At 40.7% G+C, this 18626-nt stretch overlaps 1 protein-coding gene across 1 annotated transcript in view; it reads right to left on the reverse strand.

The window, feature by feature from the left end:
• LOC120516603 (endothelial PAS domain-containing protein 1-like) overlaps nt 1–18626 on the reverse strand; it is a 130450-nt gene that overhangs the window by 38839 nt on the left and 72985 nt on the right. The window contains exons 5-7 of the mRNA XM_039738391.1: nt 11527–11645; nt 6654–6856; nt 2947–3053 (exon numbers count right to left, since the gene is read on the reverse strand). Coding sequence (XP_039594325.1) covers nt 2947–3053; nt 6654–6856; nt 11527–11645 — 429 coding nt within the window. The remainder of the gene's footprint in view (nt 1–2946; nt 3054–6653; nt 6857–11526; nt 11646–18626) is intronic.

Genomic DNA, 18626 nt, shown 5'->3' on the forward strand with positions numbered 1-18626 from the left:
GGATGCTATTGTCAGACACAGTTCCTGCACTCTCAGCTCCAAGCAGGGTCAGAAATAAAAGACAAAGAGTAGAAAACAAACTAAAATGTCGTAAAGAATTGAAAAACATTGCCGCGATACACATGAAGAGCAGGTTAGAGATTATGAAAGTACTAAAGCAATTTAAGCAAAAGAAGAGTAAGAGGTGACATGATTGAAGTGTTTAAAATTATGAAGGGAATTAGTCCAGTGGATCGAGACTCTTATTTTAAAATGAGTTCATCAAGAACACGGGGACACAGTTGGAAACTTGTTAAGGGTAAATTTCGCACAAACATTAGGAAGTTTTTCTTTACACAAAGAATGATAGACACTTGGAATAAGCGACCAAGTAGTGTGGTAGACAGTAAGACTTTATGGACTTTCAGAACTCGACTTGATGTTTTCTTGGAGGAAACAAGTGGATAGGACTGGCGAGCTTTATTGGGCTGAATGGCCTGTTCTCGTCCAGAGTGTTCTAATGTACTAAAATTGCTGCGATACACATGCACAGCAGGTTAGAGATTATGAAAGTACTAAAATTCGAAAGTCTCAAAAAACTGACAGTAAAGATCGCATTACCGCAAACAAATGGAAATTATTACCCTGTGAAATAACGGAACAGCGAAAAGAGTTCGAATATATGGGTATGTATGATATGACAGAAGTATATAGTTATTGTATGGACTTAAATTTTAAGTCAGGGACTTGTTGATCATCTAATTCGTGTTGCCATCAGGGAAAAGTAGTGTTTCTTCCCAATGAAAAGACGTATCCGCGAGAATTAAAAGATTTGTTGTTTGGTGAAAGTGAAATCCACATATGCGAGCGGCAGAGATGTGAAGTGGCTGGTGCCACTACAGTCCAATCACTTCTCATTCATATGGATGCTATTGTCAGACACAGTTCCTGCACTCTCAGCTCCAAGCAGGGTCAGAAATAAAAGACAAAGAGTAGAAAACAAACTAAAATGTCGTAAAGAATTCAAAAACATTGCCGCGATACACATGCAGAGCAGGTTAGAGATTATGAAAGTACTAAAGCAATTTAAGCAAAAGAAGATTAAGAGGTGACACGATTGAAGTGTTTAAAATTATGAAGGGAATTAGTCCAGTGGATCGAGACTCTTATTTTAAAATGAGTTCATCAAGAACACGGGGACACAGTTGGAAACTTGTTAAGGGTAAATTTCGCACAAACATTAGGAAGTTTTTCTTTACACAAAGAATGATAGACACTTGGAATAAGAGACCAAGTAGTTTGGTAGAAAGTAAGACTTTACGGACTTTCAGAACTCGACTTGATGTTTTCTTGGAGGAAACAAGTGGATAGGACTGGCGAGCTTTATTGGGCTGAATGGCCTGTTCTCGTCCAGAGTGTTCTAATGTACTAAAATTGCTGCGATACACATGCACAGCAGGTTAGAGATTATGAAAGTACTAAAATTCGAAAGTCTCAAAAAACTGACAGTAAAGATCGCATTACCGCAAACAAATGGAAATTATTACCCTGTGAAATAACGGAACAGCGAAAAGAGATTGAATATATGGATATGGGTGATATGACAGAAGTATGTAGTTATTGTATGGACTTAAATTTTAAGTCAGGCGTATCCGCGAGAATTAAAAGATTTGTTGTTTGGTGAAAGTGAAATCCACATACATGTGCAGCAGAGACGTGAAGTGGCTGGGTGCATAACGCAGGTGAGCAAAGCAAGCAGGGGGCAAAGCCCCCTAGCCTTAGAAATGTAAAAATCATGCTGCTGTGCTTTTCTGAATGTAGAATATGAGACAGAAATACCAAATTAAATGAGCTCAGTGATATCAGGTGTTGTCACTGATTATGAATGTGGTTGGAACAAAGACCTGCAGCCACAGGGGGTTCCCATGACCAAATTTGGGAAGCACTGCATTATTATATTTTCAGAGGTGATTAGTTATGAAATCATTTATTTGCTGTACTTTAATACCTTAGAGCTCATTTAGAAAGATATACACATTTTTGTCTTTCAATTTGGTATATGTTCACTGCAGTGGGCTGGCGCCTTGCCCAGGGTTTGTTCCTGCCTTGCGTCCAGGAGATCTTTCCCCAATAGCCGCCATCTTCTTCTTATTTCCTTACTCTGTTACACATAGTAATGAACTGCTGTACAAGCATACTTCTGACCTGGGGGGATACAGTCATTCATGAGGGAATTAGGATGTTCTAGGTGTTTGTGTTGTGTAACCATTCTGTTGCATTGAATATGATGGAAGGCACAACATAAAATAACGATTTGTTGATCAGGGTGGCATGGTGGCGCAGTGGGTAGCGCTGCCGCCTTGCAATTAGGAGACCCGGGTTTGCTTCCCGGGTCCTCTCTGCGTGGAGTTTGCATGTTCTCCCTGTGTCTGCATGGCTTTCCGGTTTCCTCCCACAGTCTAAAACACATGCAGGTTAGGTGCATCGGCGATTCTAAATTGTCCTTGGTGTGTGTGTGTGCGCCCTGTGGTGGGCTGGTGCCCTGCTCAGGGTTTGTTTCCTGCCTTGCGCCCTGTGTTGGCTGGGATTGGCTCCCGTGACCCTCTCTTAGAATATAGCAGGTTGGATAATGGATGGATGATATATGTTCATCTTGTGTTTATGAATACAAAACATTCCAAATTATAAACACAGTTAAATGTAAAAAGGTCCAAGAAGGTTGAATATATTTTACAGCACTGTTCAAATTCTCACTTCAAATGACAGATGAAACAACTAAAGGTCCATTCCATGAAATAAAAGTTGAACTATGGGCGTTCGTGGCTGCTAGACAATCACTGAAGAAGCAGGCTAGAATGATTCTGCGTTACTGTACTTTTTTTGGTACACGGGCATTGTATTAAACTAGAGTGCAAGGTTCTTGGGACAATAAACATGTTTGACATAAAGAGGACACAGTTGACTTACGGTTATGATGGCTTTTGGTCAAGCTATCAGAATCAAGCGCATGGTAAAAATCATAGATGGATCGTCCGAGCAGCTCCTCAGGGGAGTAGCCCATCAACTCAGTAATCCTGCAGGACAGAAAAGAAAAAAAATAAATAAGAAAACATTTAGGGATGAAAAGTTCAATTTGTGCCAAAGATCAAAACTCTGTAAGAACAGACCAGAAACAAGAAAGAAACACAAGTACGAATGTTATAAAAGGATTCTGTTTCTACTCCACAGCAGGACTAAAGTACTAAACACGGCTATGCAGACCATCCTCTCTGCCAGCTTTACCCTTGAATTTTAAAGAAATCAATAGCCTTTTCCTCCAGAATTGCCAGCATTTTGGGAAAAGTCCGCAGGAAACGAAAAACCTTTTCATAAATCAAATATCCTTTCCTCCCTCAAAATAATGTTTCTGTTAAGGATCGAGATAAGCTTTGGTTATGACGAGCATAAAAAACAAGTCTGTAAACAGACGGTGCTTTGAAGCAGAGAATGCACGTTAAAAGCGGGTCACTTGAAAAGGAAAGGGTGGCCTCCTACGCCTTCCCCTTGCTGCTTGTTGCTCTGCTAAGAGGGCTGGTGTGAAGCTAGTCTAATCAGAGATTTAAAATCTTTAAATAGCAGCTTTTAAGAGGGTTAGCTTGTTAGCATTGCCATCACCTATTAATCCATTAATCTTATGAAGCATGGGAAGACATTGTTATGATTAATTAAATTGTATGTTACATAAAGGAAACGGGGGCAAAGAAGAAACGGAGCATCCAAGGCACAGAAACAGGTCAGCACAAGAAGCACTTAAGTGAATAGGAGGGCTATCTAAACAAAAAAAGACGACCAGTCAATAGAGACAGAAAGTGGGGAGGGAGACAAAAAGGAAACGAGGGGTCGAAAGATGAAGATGAAGACGAGCACGGCAGTACAAGTAGGCAGTGTCCTCACTGTGTTGAACAGTCAATCCCATCAGAGCCTGATCTGACTACCACTGAACTTTGTTCTTATTACAGAGCTTTATCAGACGCAAGCCCTTCTGGAATTATTAAGGTAAATAGTGTCATAAAGTACATCCTTATATAATTTCAAACAGTTTGATTGGTTATTACTGTTTGTAATGTAATATCCATGGGAAGTAGGATTACAAATTTCATTACAAGGCCAATAAAGCAAAGGTGTCAAACCCCAGTCCTGGAGGGCCGCAGGGCCTGCAGGTTTTCATTCTAACCCTTTTCTTAATTAGGGATTGTTTGTGCTGTTAATTAGCTTCTTTTGAATTCATTTTAATTGACTTGCTCTTGAAGACTCAGGAGCCTTAATCGGTTGTTTTTCCTTAATTAGCTGCCAAACAATAAGGAGATACAAAATGAACCAAAACAGGACCAGCAAACTGTGTCCATCATACAATATCTGAAAACCAGTAATGGTGCACTGAATACACTTGACTTGAGCATTCCTAGTTGTCATCCTCTTCCTCTGTACGTTTATCATTCATTTGCTCAGTTTGATGCGCTTGCTGCTTCCTGAGCAGATCTTCTTTTCTCCACCCTAGCGGCCCGCTTCTTCTCTTCTTTCGTCGGCATCTTTTCACGTTACAACTGATTAAGTCAGTGTTTATGTTGCAATTACTTAGAATGTTTTCTTTAATTTTTCACTTAAGCTGGCACTCAAGTCTTCAATCTGCCTCAAGAATGATTTAAGAGATGAAGAGGTAGGGGAGGTGACGGCGAAGGCGGTAAGAAATGAGAATGGCGCCCATACTCATGTGCCGCACGGCCACCCTGCTGGCCGCTGCCGAGAGTTGATTCTATAATAAAATAAAAATAAAAAAAGGAATAAACTCGGAGGTCAATCATCACCCTGAAAGCGGATAGTAGACGTCACGTAGTATATGTGTACCAAATTTCAGGTTAATGGGTCAAACGGTTTGTGAGCTACAAGTGATTTAAAATCCTGGACAGACAAACGAACAGCCACTGTAGCGTATTATATAGAAAGATAAAGAAAGATGAAGGTCTCAAAAATGTCGATCTGCTCAGGTCCACAAAACATTTTCACAGACCTCTTAGAAAAGAGAAAATCAACAATTTCGGAAATGTCTGCTATTGCACAACGAGAGCAGCAACAAGCCGTAGAATTAAAGAACGGGTTTAATTAACAACAAGAGTTGGATTCTAATTAAGCAACTGGTTGGAGTTTGAGGCCCTGACTTAGTTGGTCTTCTGTTGATTCCCTCACTTCACGTTTCATTTCTATTTAAGGAAAGAAAAGAAGCAATTCAGAGGAATGATGAAGAAATCCAGGGGAACACCTCTTAAAAAAACAAGTCCATTATAATGAAAGGAAAAGGAATTAATTTGCAGCAAAAACTGGTCACCGATTATGAAAAGGGTTAGCATGAAAACCTGCAGCCACTGAGGCCCTCCAGGACTGGAGTTTGAGACCACTGGTGTAAAGGAACAAAATATACAGGGCCGTACAAAACCAAGTTGAATCACTGAGCAGTTTCTAATAAAACGAGTTTAATTTGTGGTCCTGTCGTTTTGTATGTTCTCCCCATATCTGTGTGGATTTACTCCTACATGATTCCTGCATTGCACCTGAAGATTGCTGTGACAGTCTGTGATTTCCCAGAACACTGATGTGCCATAAATGAATGGGCACAAGCAAGAAGCTGTGAGGACAAATCACAGCAGAGAACAGACAGGGTTTTATATTCATCTGTATCTGAAATGTCAGTAAATAATCTGCCGAGTATGTAGATATTTGAATTTAAAATATAAAAAACACTTCACATGATGAAGATAGAAACCCTTTATTCATCAAATGCGCTCCTCTTGTCTTTCTTGTTTTCTGCCTTGCTATTTTCTTTCCCCTCTGCTACTGTGGATTTATTCCTTTTGACACACAGCACAAGGGCAGAAAAGTCACAAGGCAGCCTGATCTGGTCACATGAGGAATGGTCTAATCTTTACCCTGCTCACAGCTGGCACTGCACTCCAGACCTGTTTGACTTTTTACAGCAGGTCAACTTTGGCACTGCCCTGTGCAAACAGCAGGCAAGACACTCATCAGCCGGCATGAGGTCTGACTTGTTAAAAGACTGGAAAGTGAGCCATGGGGTACTGATTTGCTCACACATGCGCAAGGACCTCAAATCCCCCAACACACACACACACACACTCAAAACTCTTTTACGGCCAATACTTTGTTGTTGTTTTTGTTTTTTTTTAATGTTTAACCAAATGGCATAATTCCTGCCTTCCTCGTCACAGGGATAAAGTTCTGCTGCACATAACAATATAAAGAGAAAGAGAGAACATTGAGAAAAAAGAAAGCGTGTCATTCGTATCTCCCTGCTAAGCTGGCTGACACATCAGCCAGTACGGTTTCAAATATCGTGGAATTAATCACGAGCCACCTTGGTGTCTGTTTGCTGGGAGCTTACATTAGAGCCTGAATCTACAGGAGACGGCATAGTAAAGGAATTAAAAAAGAAAAATTGTACAAATCTGAAAAAAAGGAGGCAAGGACAAAGATGCCTCATTGACGTGGTGCTTTAATATGAGTCCGAAAAAATGTAAGGCCAGCAAGATTACTGTATGATGGCAGAGATCTGTCCACACCTGCTTACACACCAAATATTGTCAGAAAGCACTTTTCCTTTAAAACGTCTGATTCATCCTCACCTCTCATCACAGTATGTGAATTTCATGTCCATGCTGTGGCGACTCAGGTAGGTCTTGCTATCCAGCGGGATGTCTATGTTGATGGGATGTGGGATGGGTTCACAGATCATGATGACACAGTTCAGGGGTGGCTCCTTAAAGCCACACAGAGTGTGAGGGTGGTGGCTATTGTACATCTTGAGGTGGCCAGTGCAGTGCAGGACCTAAGAGAATGACAGAAAAATCAGGTTTTTAATCAGAATATACAGCTCCTACAGAATGGACATACTTGGTTCTTTACAAAGTAGTTTGTTGTGGAGCTTGTGCGTCCAAGGCAGGAGTACCCAGTTGATCGATTACCTGTCAGAAGTGAAGTCTGCCTTGATTGATAACACTAGAATCATTATCAAATACAACTGTTATTATCTGGTTTGTAGACTTCAAGTCATCAAGCCAAGCCACCTTTACATCTTTAAAAAAAAAAAAACATGGGTACTAAAATCACATTAATAAAAATCAGGAGTGCTCTCCTCTAGACTTTCTCGTATTCTCGGATATGGGGATGGATATTTGAAAAAAACATGAATACTAAAATCACATTAATAATAATAATAATTAATAATCTCCCCTAGACTTTCTTGTATACTCATATATCGGGATAGATATTTAAGGAGTAAACCACAACACAATGATTATATTTTTATATTATGTACATTAAAGAACCATCAACAACAAATCAAATCAAATTAATAATACAGTATGTGGGACAATTATTATAAAAGTAAAGTTGAATAAATCGGACTCTGCAGCTCCATGAATAAAAAAAGAAATCGAGTATGAGTTCAGGTAAAGTACCACTTCTGCTTGATGGATTTGGCCCAAAAGTTAATACAGATCTACAATTTTAGTGTAACAACCACATGCCAAATTTCATCCATGTATATCTTTGCGTTTTTCAGTTATCGTATTTACTCTCATACACATACAGACATAATTCCAAAAAAATGTATTTTCGGACACGGGGAGGTCTAAAACATAAAGATTCATTAAAATCTCGAGGTCAAATTATTTCATGATTACTTTACTTTCTCTATACTTTGTATACGAGAAAGTAAAAACATCCATCCATCCATTTTCAAACCCGCTGAATCCAAACACAGGGTCACGGGGGTCTGCTGGAGCCAATCCCAGCCAACACAGGGCACAAGGCAGGAACCAATCCTGGGCAGGGTGCCAACCCACCGCAGGACACACACAAACACACCCACACACCCAGCACACACTAGGGCCAATTTAGAAACGCCAATCCACCTAACCTGCATGTCTTTGGACTGTGGGAGGAAACCGGAGCGCCCGGAGGAAACCCACGCAGACACGGGAGAACATGCAAACTCCACGCAGGGAGGACCCGGGAAGCGAACCCAGGTCTCCTAACTGCGAGGCAGCAGCGCTACCACTGCGCCACCGTGCCGCCCGAAAGTAAAAACATGGATACTAAAATCACAATAATAAAACTCGGGAGTGGTGTTCCCCAGACTTTCTCATATACTGAGATATGGGGATGGATATCTGAGGAGTAAGCTGCAAGGCAAAGATTATATTTTTATATTAAGTACTTTAAAGAGCCATCAACAACAAATCAAATCACATTAATCATATATTGAACAATTATTATAAAGGTAAAGTTGAATAAATTGGGCTCTGCAGCTGCATGAATAAAAGGTAACGTGCCACTTCTGGTTAACGGAAATAGCCCAAAAGTTGATAGAAAGCTACGTTTTGTACCTAATACTTGTGTGCAAAACTTGGTTGACCTAAATGAAAGCCTACTCAAGTTATCATGTTTACACACGCAGACATAATTCCAAAAATGGAGGTCTAAAACTTCGAGATTCATCAAAATCTCGAAACAGAATTTTTGGAGGATTCCAGTACTTTCCCTGTACTTTGTATACAAGAAAGTCAGGGAGGTCAAGAACGTCGAGATTTATCAAAATCTCAACATGGAATCTTTGGACGATTACAATACAGGGTGGTCCAGATCTAATTATGCAGATCCAGATCGTCTGGATGACTTTGATTTATGTGGGGCCGATTCCAGTTCAGCGCGAAGACGATTCTTAATGTCGCCAGTTCGCACACTTCTCGATGGTCCGGGATTTTTTGGGTGATTTTCTATGTAATAAACTTAATAAGTTATAGCGTAATGGAAATTGCATAATTAGATCTGGACCACCCTATACCTTGTATACGAGAAAGTAAAAAGGGCTGAATTCACAAATTAAAATAAAGAACGGATAGCTGGCTTAGACCACATAGGAGGTGTTGAACTTTTCTGAATGTGAGACAACATAATGCAGGTGGAGTGAGATGTGCTGCAGTTTGGATGGGATTTGTTAACATAAACCCCATACTGCTGCTGACTGCAGCAACCTCAAACCTTAACTCAACCTTCAACTTGGTCCTTATGCATTTTGAGACAAGGCTAGAATGTGTGGAGGTTGCTGTGCCCTGTTGTGTAAGGGAGGTGCTCACTGTAGCAGGGCCGTTCTATAGTGGCAAGACCCAGTGAAAGCCTCCATAGAGTACTTGTTACACTTTATTAAACAATTTCACACAAAACAATCTTTCACAGAAGAGGGCCATTGTGGTTTCACAGTGTATGACAAAGACAATCATTATCTTGTTAACAATAACACAAGTCAGAAGTCTTGACTTTGAAGGCTTGTTATTTTTTATTTATTTTTTTTGCAGCTTTTGTGCAGAGTATCTTTTTTTTCCCATAAGCTGTTAGTTGCAACTGATTTTATTCTTCATGATCAGAACCAAGATATGAATATATGTTTTGTGAAATTTAATTTTAAAAATCTGCTAACACGCTATCAAAGTTTCAGTTCCCTAAAATTCTCAAAATCATGAGTAAAAAATACATTTTATTTTTTTTTATCTTTAGTCTAATACTGTATGGTCATATCACAGGGCAGCTATCCATTTCCTGATACGCGTGACTGCTAATTCTCCACTTTCACCTGGGTCGGAACACTAGTAGTCTTCATACCTGCTGACACTCATGAGCCATCTTGTAAATCGGCCTACTGATTTTCATGTGTGAAAGCACCTACCTAAATAGCATTGTCAAATCCTCCATTTTGAGTGGTGCACAAGTTGAAGGCCGTAGCCAAGCTGCTTCTAGATGAACCTGGAGCGGGCTAGTAGTGGTCTGTACTAGTGTCTAGTTGTTGCTTATACATTGAAGGTTTAATGAGCTCAGCTACAATCTGTAGTGAAGTTTTTGTGGAGCACAGAATTTGACACAAAAGGTCAAGATGATGTTTAGCAAAACACAGCACTACTGCATGTCAAGTCACATCTCTTTCATACTATTGATAATGTGCAGAACTTACTAGTGGAGCTATGTTATATTAGTCTGTAAATGGGTGTATCGTTATGCAAGCTGCATATGTTCTGCGCTATGAATATTCCTTTGCTCCACCATTCAGCAAAACAAGTTAAATGTTATTCATGTATGTAGGGAAAATGTATCTTGTTGTTCTGAAGTGGGAAAATGAACAATAATCAATCAGCTATCCACGCATTACATAATATGTCAGGCTATAGTCCAGAACAATAGAGAATTTTCTGATTGTGTGAATCTTTTGTTAAAAAGGTTGTTTCCTACACAGGAAAAAGATATGAAAACATAACATCGCTTTAATTTTTTTGCTTTCAGAAACATCCTATATTTCTCACTCCCAGATCCCACCATCGTTAATGTGTTCAATAAAGTTATAGAATGGACATAAATTGGATGTACAGTGTATATAACTTGCTCACCCTCCCTTCCTTCTCCATCATGGATAAAAGTGTGTTATAACCATTCATCCATTTTCTAAACTGCTAATCCAGCTCAGGGTCACAGGTGCATTTACCAGATTCGGGTCAGGTCGGGTTAAGGCAGGTTGGGGACCATGCACTGGTACAGCGCAGTGCCACATCTACCACACGATGACCCACCTCAGGATCCCAGTAGGTAGACAGGCAGTCCAGGACCACCCTCCAGAAATGACCATCTATCTGCCACAGCCAGGTGTTACGTGGATGTCCCCATGGCCTGGTCCAGTTGCTCGGGCCCTCAACAATGAGGATACTGCGAGCCGGATCACCCTTAGGGAATCGTGCCACATGGCAGTAGTGCCATAACCGACGCTCCCTCACTATGCAGGTAATGTGCCTCTTTCAGGACTCCATGAGCAACACAAAGTCAAACCAGCGGTACCCAACTGAAGACACAGTACCAAAGGAGTCTGATTCAAACCCTAAGCCTAACCCTGACCCTGGACAAGAGGACACTCCATGAAAGAGCCAAATTTACAACTGAACAAAAAACAATTCACAGAGTCTGCTCTTTAAGGATATAATTAAGATGAATTAAAATTTATATGAGGGCATATTTCTCATGAAAACAGTCCAAAGTTTACTTCATAATCAGGAACGTTTTTGGGCACATTTCACTCCTTAAAGCCATTCCCTCCTATTTTTTATTATGACTGGCCAAGAGGTAGACAGCCAAAGGTTTTATTCATTCTAGAACAAAGTGATATATATATTGTACTATTCCTGGTGAAGACAGGCTTAAACTATATACCTGAACATACACATAGTTGTGAGACATTTTGCATGTAAGCTGCTCGTTATTTTTGAGTAGGTGCTTATTAATTTTTTCCAGAAATATAGGAGGTGTGCACTGTGTAAGTGAATGGCATTTCATGCTGGGTGCACAAGCTCTGTATTTTCAAGGACTCCATTAGATGCTTAGGAGGCAACATATATGACAATAGCTTCCTGGGCTACAGTTTGCCATCACAGGTATCCTACGGTAGGTTCTTACTCTCACCTTCCAACTTGCAGATTTTAGATTAACAGTGCGGCCACGGTTGGTAACGGTGCACTTCATCCGCATGAAGAAGTCACGCACTGAACTTGCTTCTCTGTTCTTCTTGCTGAAGCCAGGACCTATAGGCATGAAGCGTAAATATGTAGTTTAGTCACAACTTATGAGATACATAGTCTATAAAAAGTAGATATTTTCACAGGTTACTATTATACAACATTGAATTACAGTGGGTTCATTTTGGCTTATATGACAATGATCAACAGAACAAGGTCTCTTTAATGACAAAGTGAAAACAGATCTCGGAAAAGTGATCTAAATTAATTACAAATAAAAAACACACAATAATTAATTGCATCAAGTCAGTATTAAGTAAAATCAGCTCTGCACATCTGGCCACTGCACTTTGTCTCCATTCTTGTTTGCAAAACTAGTCTATCTATCTATCTATCCATCTATCTTATAGTGCTTTTCACATATTCTATCTATCTATCTATCTATCTATTATATAGTGCCTTTCCTATCTCTCTATCTACCTATCTACCTATCTCTAGTCAAGCTCAGTCAGGTTTCATGGGGATCGTGAGTGATCAGCCTTTGTCAACTCCAGCCTGAAATTCTCAATTGGATTGAGATCTGGACTCTGACATAGCCACTCAAGGACAGTAACCGATTGTTTTTAAACCATTTCTGCATAGATTTGGCTTTATGCTTGGGGTTTTTGATTTGCTGGAAAACAAAGGTGCAGAGTTCTTGCAGACTACATCAAATATTCCTCCAAGATTTCCTAGGCTTTTGAGTGCCTGCTGCAGAGAAACATCAACCATAGCACAACGTGGCCACCACCATGCTTTACAGTGGGGATGGTCTTTTTCTGTTGATCAGCGCCAAAAAAAACCCAAATAAATCCACTGCGCTTCAATGTTGTATAATGATACAATGTGAAAACGTCTAAGGTGTTGAATACTTTTATATAGGAACTATCTATACAGAATATGCAACACTGGCTTACATTTAGCAACAAAGTGAAGAACTGGGAATGACCCTGAGACATGCATGTCCTAAACCCTGAAGTCAGAATGGATGGCTGAACGATTGAGTGTCCAGCTAACCTAATATGTGGCCAACCAAAATTAGGCTGTAGGAAGGTCTCTGTCTGCACCACTGCCCAACAGATTTGCCGCTTTGCTCTCCTCTGTCGTTCACTCAACCTGAAGAAGCTCTGTTCTTAAGAAAGCTATGACCTAAATACAGGAGTCTCTTTTGCGTTTCTAAAAACAAACAAGTCTAATTGTTGCTCTCCAGTCTCCTATTTATAGTGCAGTACAGCTTCAACTTAAATGCATTAATATGAGGTGTTAAGTGACAGAAGTAGAAAATGACACCTTTAGGTGAAGGTTCACCAGGAGGAGGCATCAGCTGAAACAAAGCCATCGTTCACCAAGTAGCTGTGTCTGTAGCCACTTCCAGGCTCTGCTGGAAAGTCCACAACAAGTCAGTTGGCCAATCTCAGAGCTCCATGTGACAGTTGAAATTCCAAAGTATGAACATCAGACATAACTTACGACTATCTCCATTTTAAATACTCTGCATAATTTTAGTACTCCATTTTGTTTCAGTCATCAACATTAATTTCATTCGGATAGGTTCCACTCTTCCAGGTAAGAAGACAATGATCAAGCAGAGACCAGGGGCCTCATGTATGAACGTCACGTACACACAGAAAGGTTGCGTAAGAACTTTTCCACGTTCAAATCGCGATGTATAAAACCTGCGTCAAAGCAGTGCTACTGTTCCTGTGTAGGTACTCTTTTATTTTCCTGACGCGGCTTTATAAATACACTGAAACTAACCGCATATTGTTTATTACTGTAATGCATCTGATTGTAATTAACTTGTAACAATATAATGGTCCAGGGAATAGCCATAGAAATCCAAATACCATAACTGCTTTAGCGTTGTTACTCTCACTGCACCTTCTTCTTCTTCTTCTTCTTCTTCTTCTTCTTCTTCTTCTTCTTCTTCTTCTTCTTCTTTCAGCTGCTCCTGTTAGGAGTTGCCACAGCGGATCATCTTTGTCCATATTACTCTCACTGCACCACTTGGAGTATTTACATCACTGTATCTGAGTGTGAATCACAGCAGCAGCTGATCGGAAAGAGAATTATCGGTATACAGCATCAAGCACACGCTACCTCAGCCACTTCAAAACTTTTCAAAGCCTTTCCTGTATGGACCTCGCTGTTTAGAAACAGTTTCATCCCAAGAACTATAAACGCACTCAATCAAGTGCTCCTTGTAGAACAGTTTGTACTTATAAGTACAATCACCTCACTGTAAACTTGCACTACAGTTATATTACACAACCTGCACCACTTTATAAAGCGCGTTTATAAGATGAAATGCAGCAAAATATGTTTATTATATTATACAGATAAAATTTTTACTTCATTTAAATAATCTATATTCTTCACTGGGACTGGCGTGACGGATAGAATAATTAAACATGTACTACGAAGATATTTCAATGTTCCTTAAACGTAACGCTCTAAGCTTACAGATGGCTTAACGTCTATTACAGAGCTGATTGGGTGGCGATCAGTTACTTGGAGAAAGAAAAGCAAGGACTGCAGGGGCGGCCACACCAATATATATTGAATATAAAAGAGAAAGAGAAAATAACGACACAACTAAAAACGCAGCGGCAAATTTTCACAAAAGTTAAACACTTGTGTCATGAGCACGAGGCGGCTATGCAGTGTCCACAACAGACGTGGCCATCCACCATGCATAAGATACCATATTGACACTGGTGGGCGAAGCAGCCACCGATTCTTTCTCTGCCCAGGGCCGCCACAAGCCTAGAGCCGCCCCTGAGTACTGCTGCAATAAATAATTTCATCGAAGGTCGCACACAATCACTGCGCCGTGAAACTCATGTTTAATAACGTGCTTTAGCTCCTATCATCATGAAAATGATATCACGTATACAATTTAGTATTTTAGTTATTCAGAGAGCTGTAATATCACGAATGTAATGGATTCTGTGTCCTGTCGGAGGAAGAGAGCCGGTTTAAAAAGCAAGTAGTGACTCACATACATAGAGCACACAAAAGATCACATACAAAACAAAGCATTTAACATGCTACTTTAATTACAATGTGATTTGAGAAACTGGCTAATTAAACAATTTTAAGATGAAGTTTATGAGGTTCTACTTTAATGACAAAATAAACTACATGATTAAAGTGGAAATTTCAAGATTGAAGTTGACATTTCATGCTTTTTCCCCACTTTGTGCTTATTTTTCTTTTCTCTGTACCCTAATAAGCTTTCATATGACACTCAGACAGTGGGCTACGACTCGGCTTTTCACGGCGACTTTGATATCTGAAAACTTCTTTTTTATTTCCGGCACTGTGCGACTTTGTGAACTTGAGCTTTCAAGTTTCTCCAACACGTTATGTCACTCGATCGACTTCCTTTGTTGATTATACCACGGTTTAAATAAACAAATAGTATGTTTTTCCTTTGCCTCCACTTGATATTCGCTGAAATTCTTATATTTTCCCCCGCGCTTTTTATCATTGTCCTTTCACAGAAGGCCGAGCTTAAGGGCAATTTAGATTGATTTGCATATTCAAAGAGGCGTAATTCTGGGAGGAGTTGGGGCAGGACAGAAGCCGCGTGCACGAGCATTACTTTTCATGCTGACCGGGATTTATGGAGCGGAAGAACGCGGAAGTTGGAGTACGCACAGATTCCTGCATCTGGATTTTTCTGTGCGTAAGCACATTTCGGTTTTTGTGCTTACGCCATGTTATAGTGCGAATTCTACGCACGGCATTACACATGAGGCCTCTGGTGTATGTGGGGTAGTGCAGAATAACCTAATTGGAGTGGAGTGAAGGAAGAAGAAAAGAAATAGCATGGAAGCTACAAAAAGCTTTAGCTGTATCAACAATATGTCCACATAGTAGTAACTGGAGTTGGTAGCAAAAATTGTCCTAGTGCTATTAGGTGAAGATGAGCTAATCATGCAACAGTGACAGCAAAATCAGTGTAAAGAGCAAATGTGAAGCATCAAGGCCTGCTGTGGCTAAATGGGTGTGAGAAAAGTAAGAAAGAGCCAATAAAGACACCGGTAACTTATCTGTGGGGTTAGGCAGGACATGCTGAAACCATAATTACAGACAAGGTTGTAACAGTTAGATTAGGGTTTAAAGCACAAAGCACCATTTTCTTGTTTCATTTCATTTTCATTCAATGGGTTGCTGGAGAGATTTTAACAACAACAAACAGTGCATCAGGAGAGGGTTCATGTAGTTTGTTTGAGGTCCCACAGGGTAACAATATTCTCTATCTCACGTTTCATGCTACCTTTTCCCATTGCTGCTGTATTAGCGCCAAATGTGTCTGTAGGAGGTACCAGCTACCGATTTACATTCTCTTACAAAAGAAAAATTATGAATGGAGTTTGGAAATGAACACATTTGAAGGCCACTGAGGAGAGCACTGAATGAGACGGAGGAAGAAAAAAAAAAGACACAGGTATCTGGTAGCCCGACAAACAGACGAAAGCTTAGGCAGTTTTGATGAAAGAGCACATATTTTTCAGCACATTTGAATGTGTTAGTGTATATTGATGTGATGAAATACATGACCAGTAACTCCTCAAACAAACTTAAATATAAACTGCTCAAAAAAACTAAAGGAACACTCTGAAAACACATCAGATCTCAATGAGGAAAAAAACATCCTGCTGGCTATCTCTACTGCTATGGACTGGTATGGTAATGTGTTAGGAACAAAAGGATGGCACATCGTCTGGTGGAAATGAAAATGATCAACCTACAGAGGGCTGAATTCAAAGACACCCTGAAAAATCAAAGTGAAAAAATGATGCGGCAGGCAGGCTAGTCCATTTTGTCAAAATTTCATTGCTGCAATTCCAAATCGTACTCAATAGTTTGTATGGCCCCCATGTACACAATGTATGCATGCCTGACAACGTTGGGGGCATGCTCCTAATGAGACAACGGATAGTGTCCTGGGGGATCTCCTCCCAAATCTGGACAAGGACATCACTGAGCTCCTGGACAGTCTGAGGTGCAACCTGGCAGCGTTGGATGGACCGAAACATAGCGTCACACCCAGAGGTGTCCTATTGGATTGAGGTCAAGTGAGTGAGCGTGGGGGCCAGACAATGGTATCAATTCCTTCATCCTCCAAAAACTGCCTGCATACTCTCACCACATGAGGCCAGGCATTGGAGGAACCCAAGAGCCACTGCACCAGCATAGGGTCACAATGGGTCCATGGATTTCATCCTGATGCCTAATGACAGTCAAGGTGCTGTTGTCTAGCCTGTAGAGGTCTCTGTGTCCTTCCATGGATATGCCCCCCCAGGCCATCACTGACCCACCACTTAACCGGTCATGCTGAACTATGTCACAGTCACAGGCAGCATAATGTTCTCCCTTTCACGTCTGTCACATGTGCTTAGGGTGAACCAGCTCTCATCTGTGAAAAGCACAGGGCGCCTAGTGGTGGACCTGCCAATTCTGGTATTCTATGGCAAATGCCAATCGAGCTCCACAGTGCCAGGCAGTGAGCACAGGGCCCACTAAAGGATGCCAGGCCCTCAGGCCACCCTCATGAAATCTGTTTCTGATTGTTTGGTCAGAGACATTCACACCAGTGGCCTCTACTGGAGGTCATTTTGTAGGCTCTGGCAGTGCTCATCCTGTTCCTCCTTGCCCAAAGAAGCAGATACCGGTCAGTCCTGCTGATGGATTAAGGACCTTCTATGGCCCTGTTCAGCTCTCCTAGAGTAACTGCCTGTCTCCTGCAATCTCCTCCATGCCCTTGAGACTGTGCTGGGTGACACAGCAAACCTTCTGGCAATGACACATATGCATGTGCCATCCTGGAGAAGTTGGACCACCTGTGCAACCTGCGTAGGGTCTAGGTATCGCCTCATGCTACCAGTGGTGACACTGACTGTAGCCAAATGCAGATGAGGAGGGAAAAATGTCAGTGGCCTCCACCTGTCAAACCATTCATTTCTATTTTGGGGGTCATCTCATTGTTGCATCAAAGCAGCTGAAACTGATGACAAGCGCCTCTGCTACTTAACTGACCAGATTAATAGCCCAGAAGTTTCATTCACTTGATGCTATACTCGGATTTAAAAGAGTTCCTTTAATTTTTTTGAGCAGTATATTAAAATTATTGTGTGGAACGGTCAACTAAAAATGTTGTTGGTCAACATAACAGCAAATCCAGATTCAGTTTGACCAGAGGAAGGCTATAATGGTCACACGCCACTCCACCATATCTAGACCAGGGGTGACCAACTCCCACCAAGGAGAGCCACAGTGGCTGCAGGTTTTTGTTCCAACCCAATTGCTTAAACAGAAGCCAATCCTAACCAATAACAGAACTAAATTAATTTTACGGCTTGTTAGTGTTTTAACTCTGTCCTGTCAGTTTGTAGATTTTTTCCCTTACTAATGATACATGATCATCCAAGTGATCTGAAACCTAAAACAGATGAGTCATTTTCATTTCTTCACTTTCTCTTCAGTTTCCTTCCGAGTATTTAATTAAACCAAACAGTGAATGATGAATACACACGGGTGGAAATGGAGACAAGCTAGATGGAGAACTGCTGGTTCCTTTGTCATTTGGATCTTAATGCTAATAAGGAGCAGCTAAAACAATGGATTCAGCTGTTTAAGGCTAAAACATGCAATTAAGGGTTCAAAATCTTAACAAGCGAGAAAAGTAAAATGAAGCAGAAAATAAAAATAAGTGCTTCATCAGCAATGAATGATTTCTCATGAAGCAATTGGGTTGGAACTAAATCTGAAGCCACTGCAACCCTCCAGGCTGCTCTGCCCCAATTTAAAGGGTCCGATTCTTAAATAGAAAATAAATTAAAGGAAGTGAATTAGTAGAAAAATTAGTCACTGATTAAGAATAAGGTTAGAATGAAAACCTGCAGTCACTGTGGCTCTCCAGGATTGGAGATGGCCAGCCCTTGTTCTAGACAGTGACTCCAGCTTTGCAGATTTTGAACATCAAAAGAAAAACAGAAG

Source organism: Polypterus senegalus, chromosome 16, assembly GCF_016835505.1.
Source record: "Polypterus senegalus isolate Bchr_013 chromosome 16, ASM1683550v1, whole genome shotgun sequence".
NCBI classification, from domain to species: domain Eukaryota; kingdom Metazoa; phylum Chordata; class Cladistia; order Polypteriformes; family Polypteridae; genus Polypterus; species Polypterus senegalus.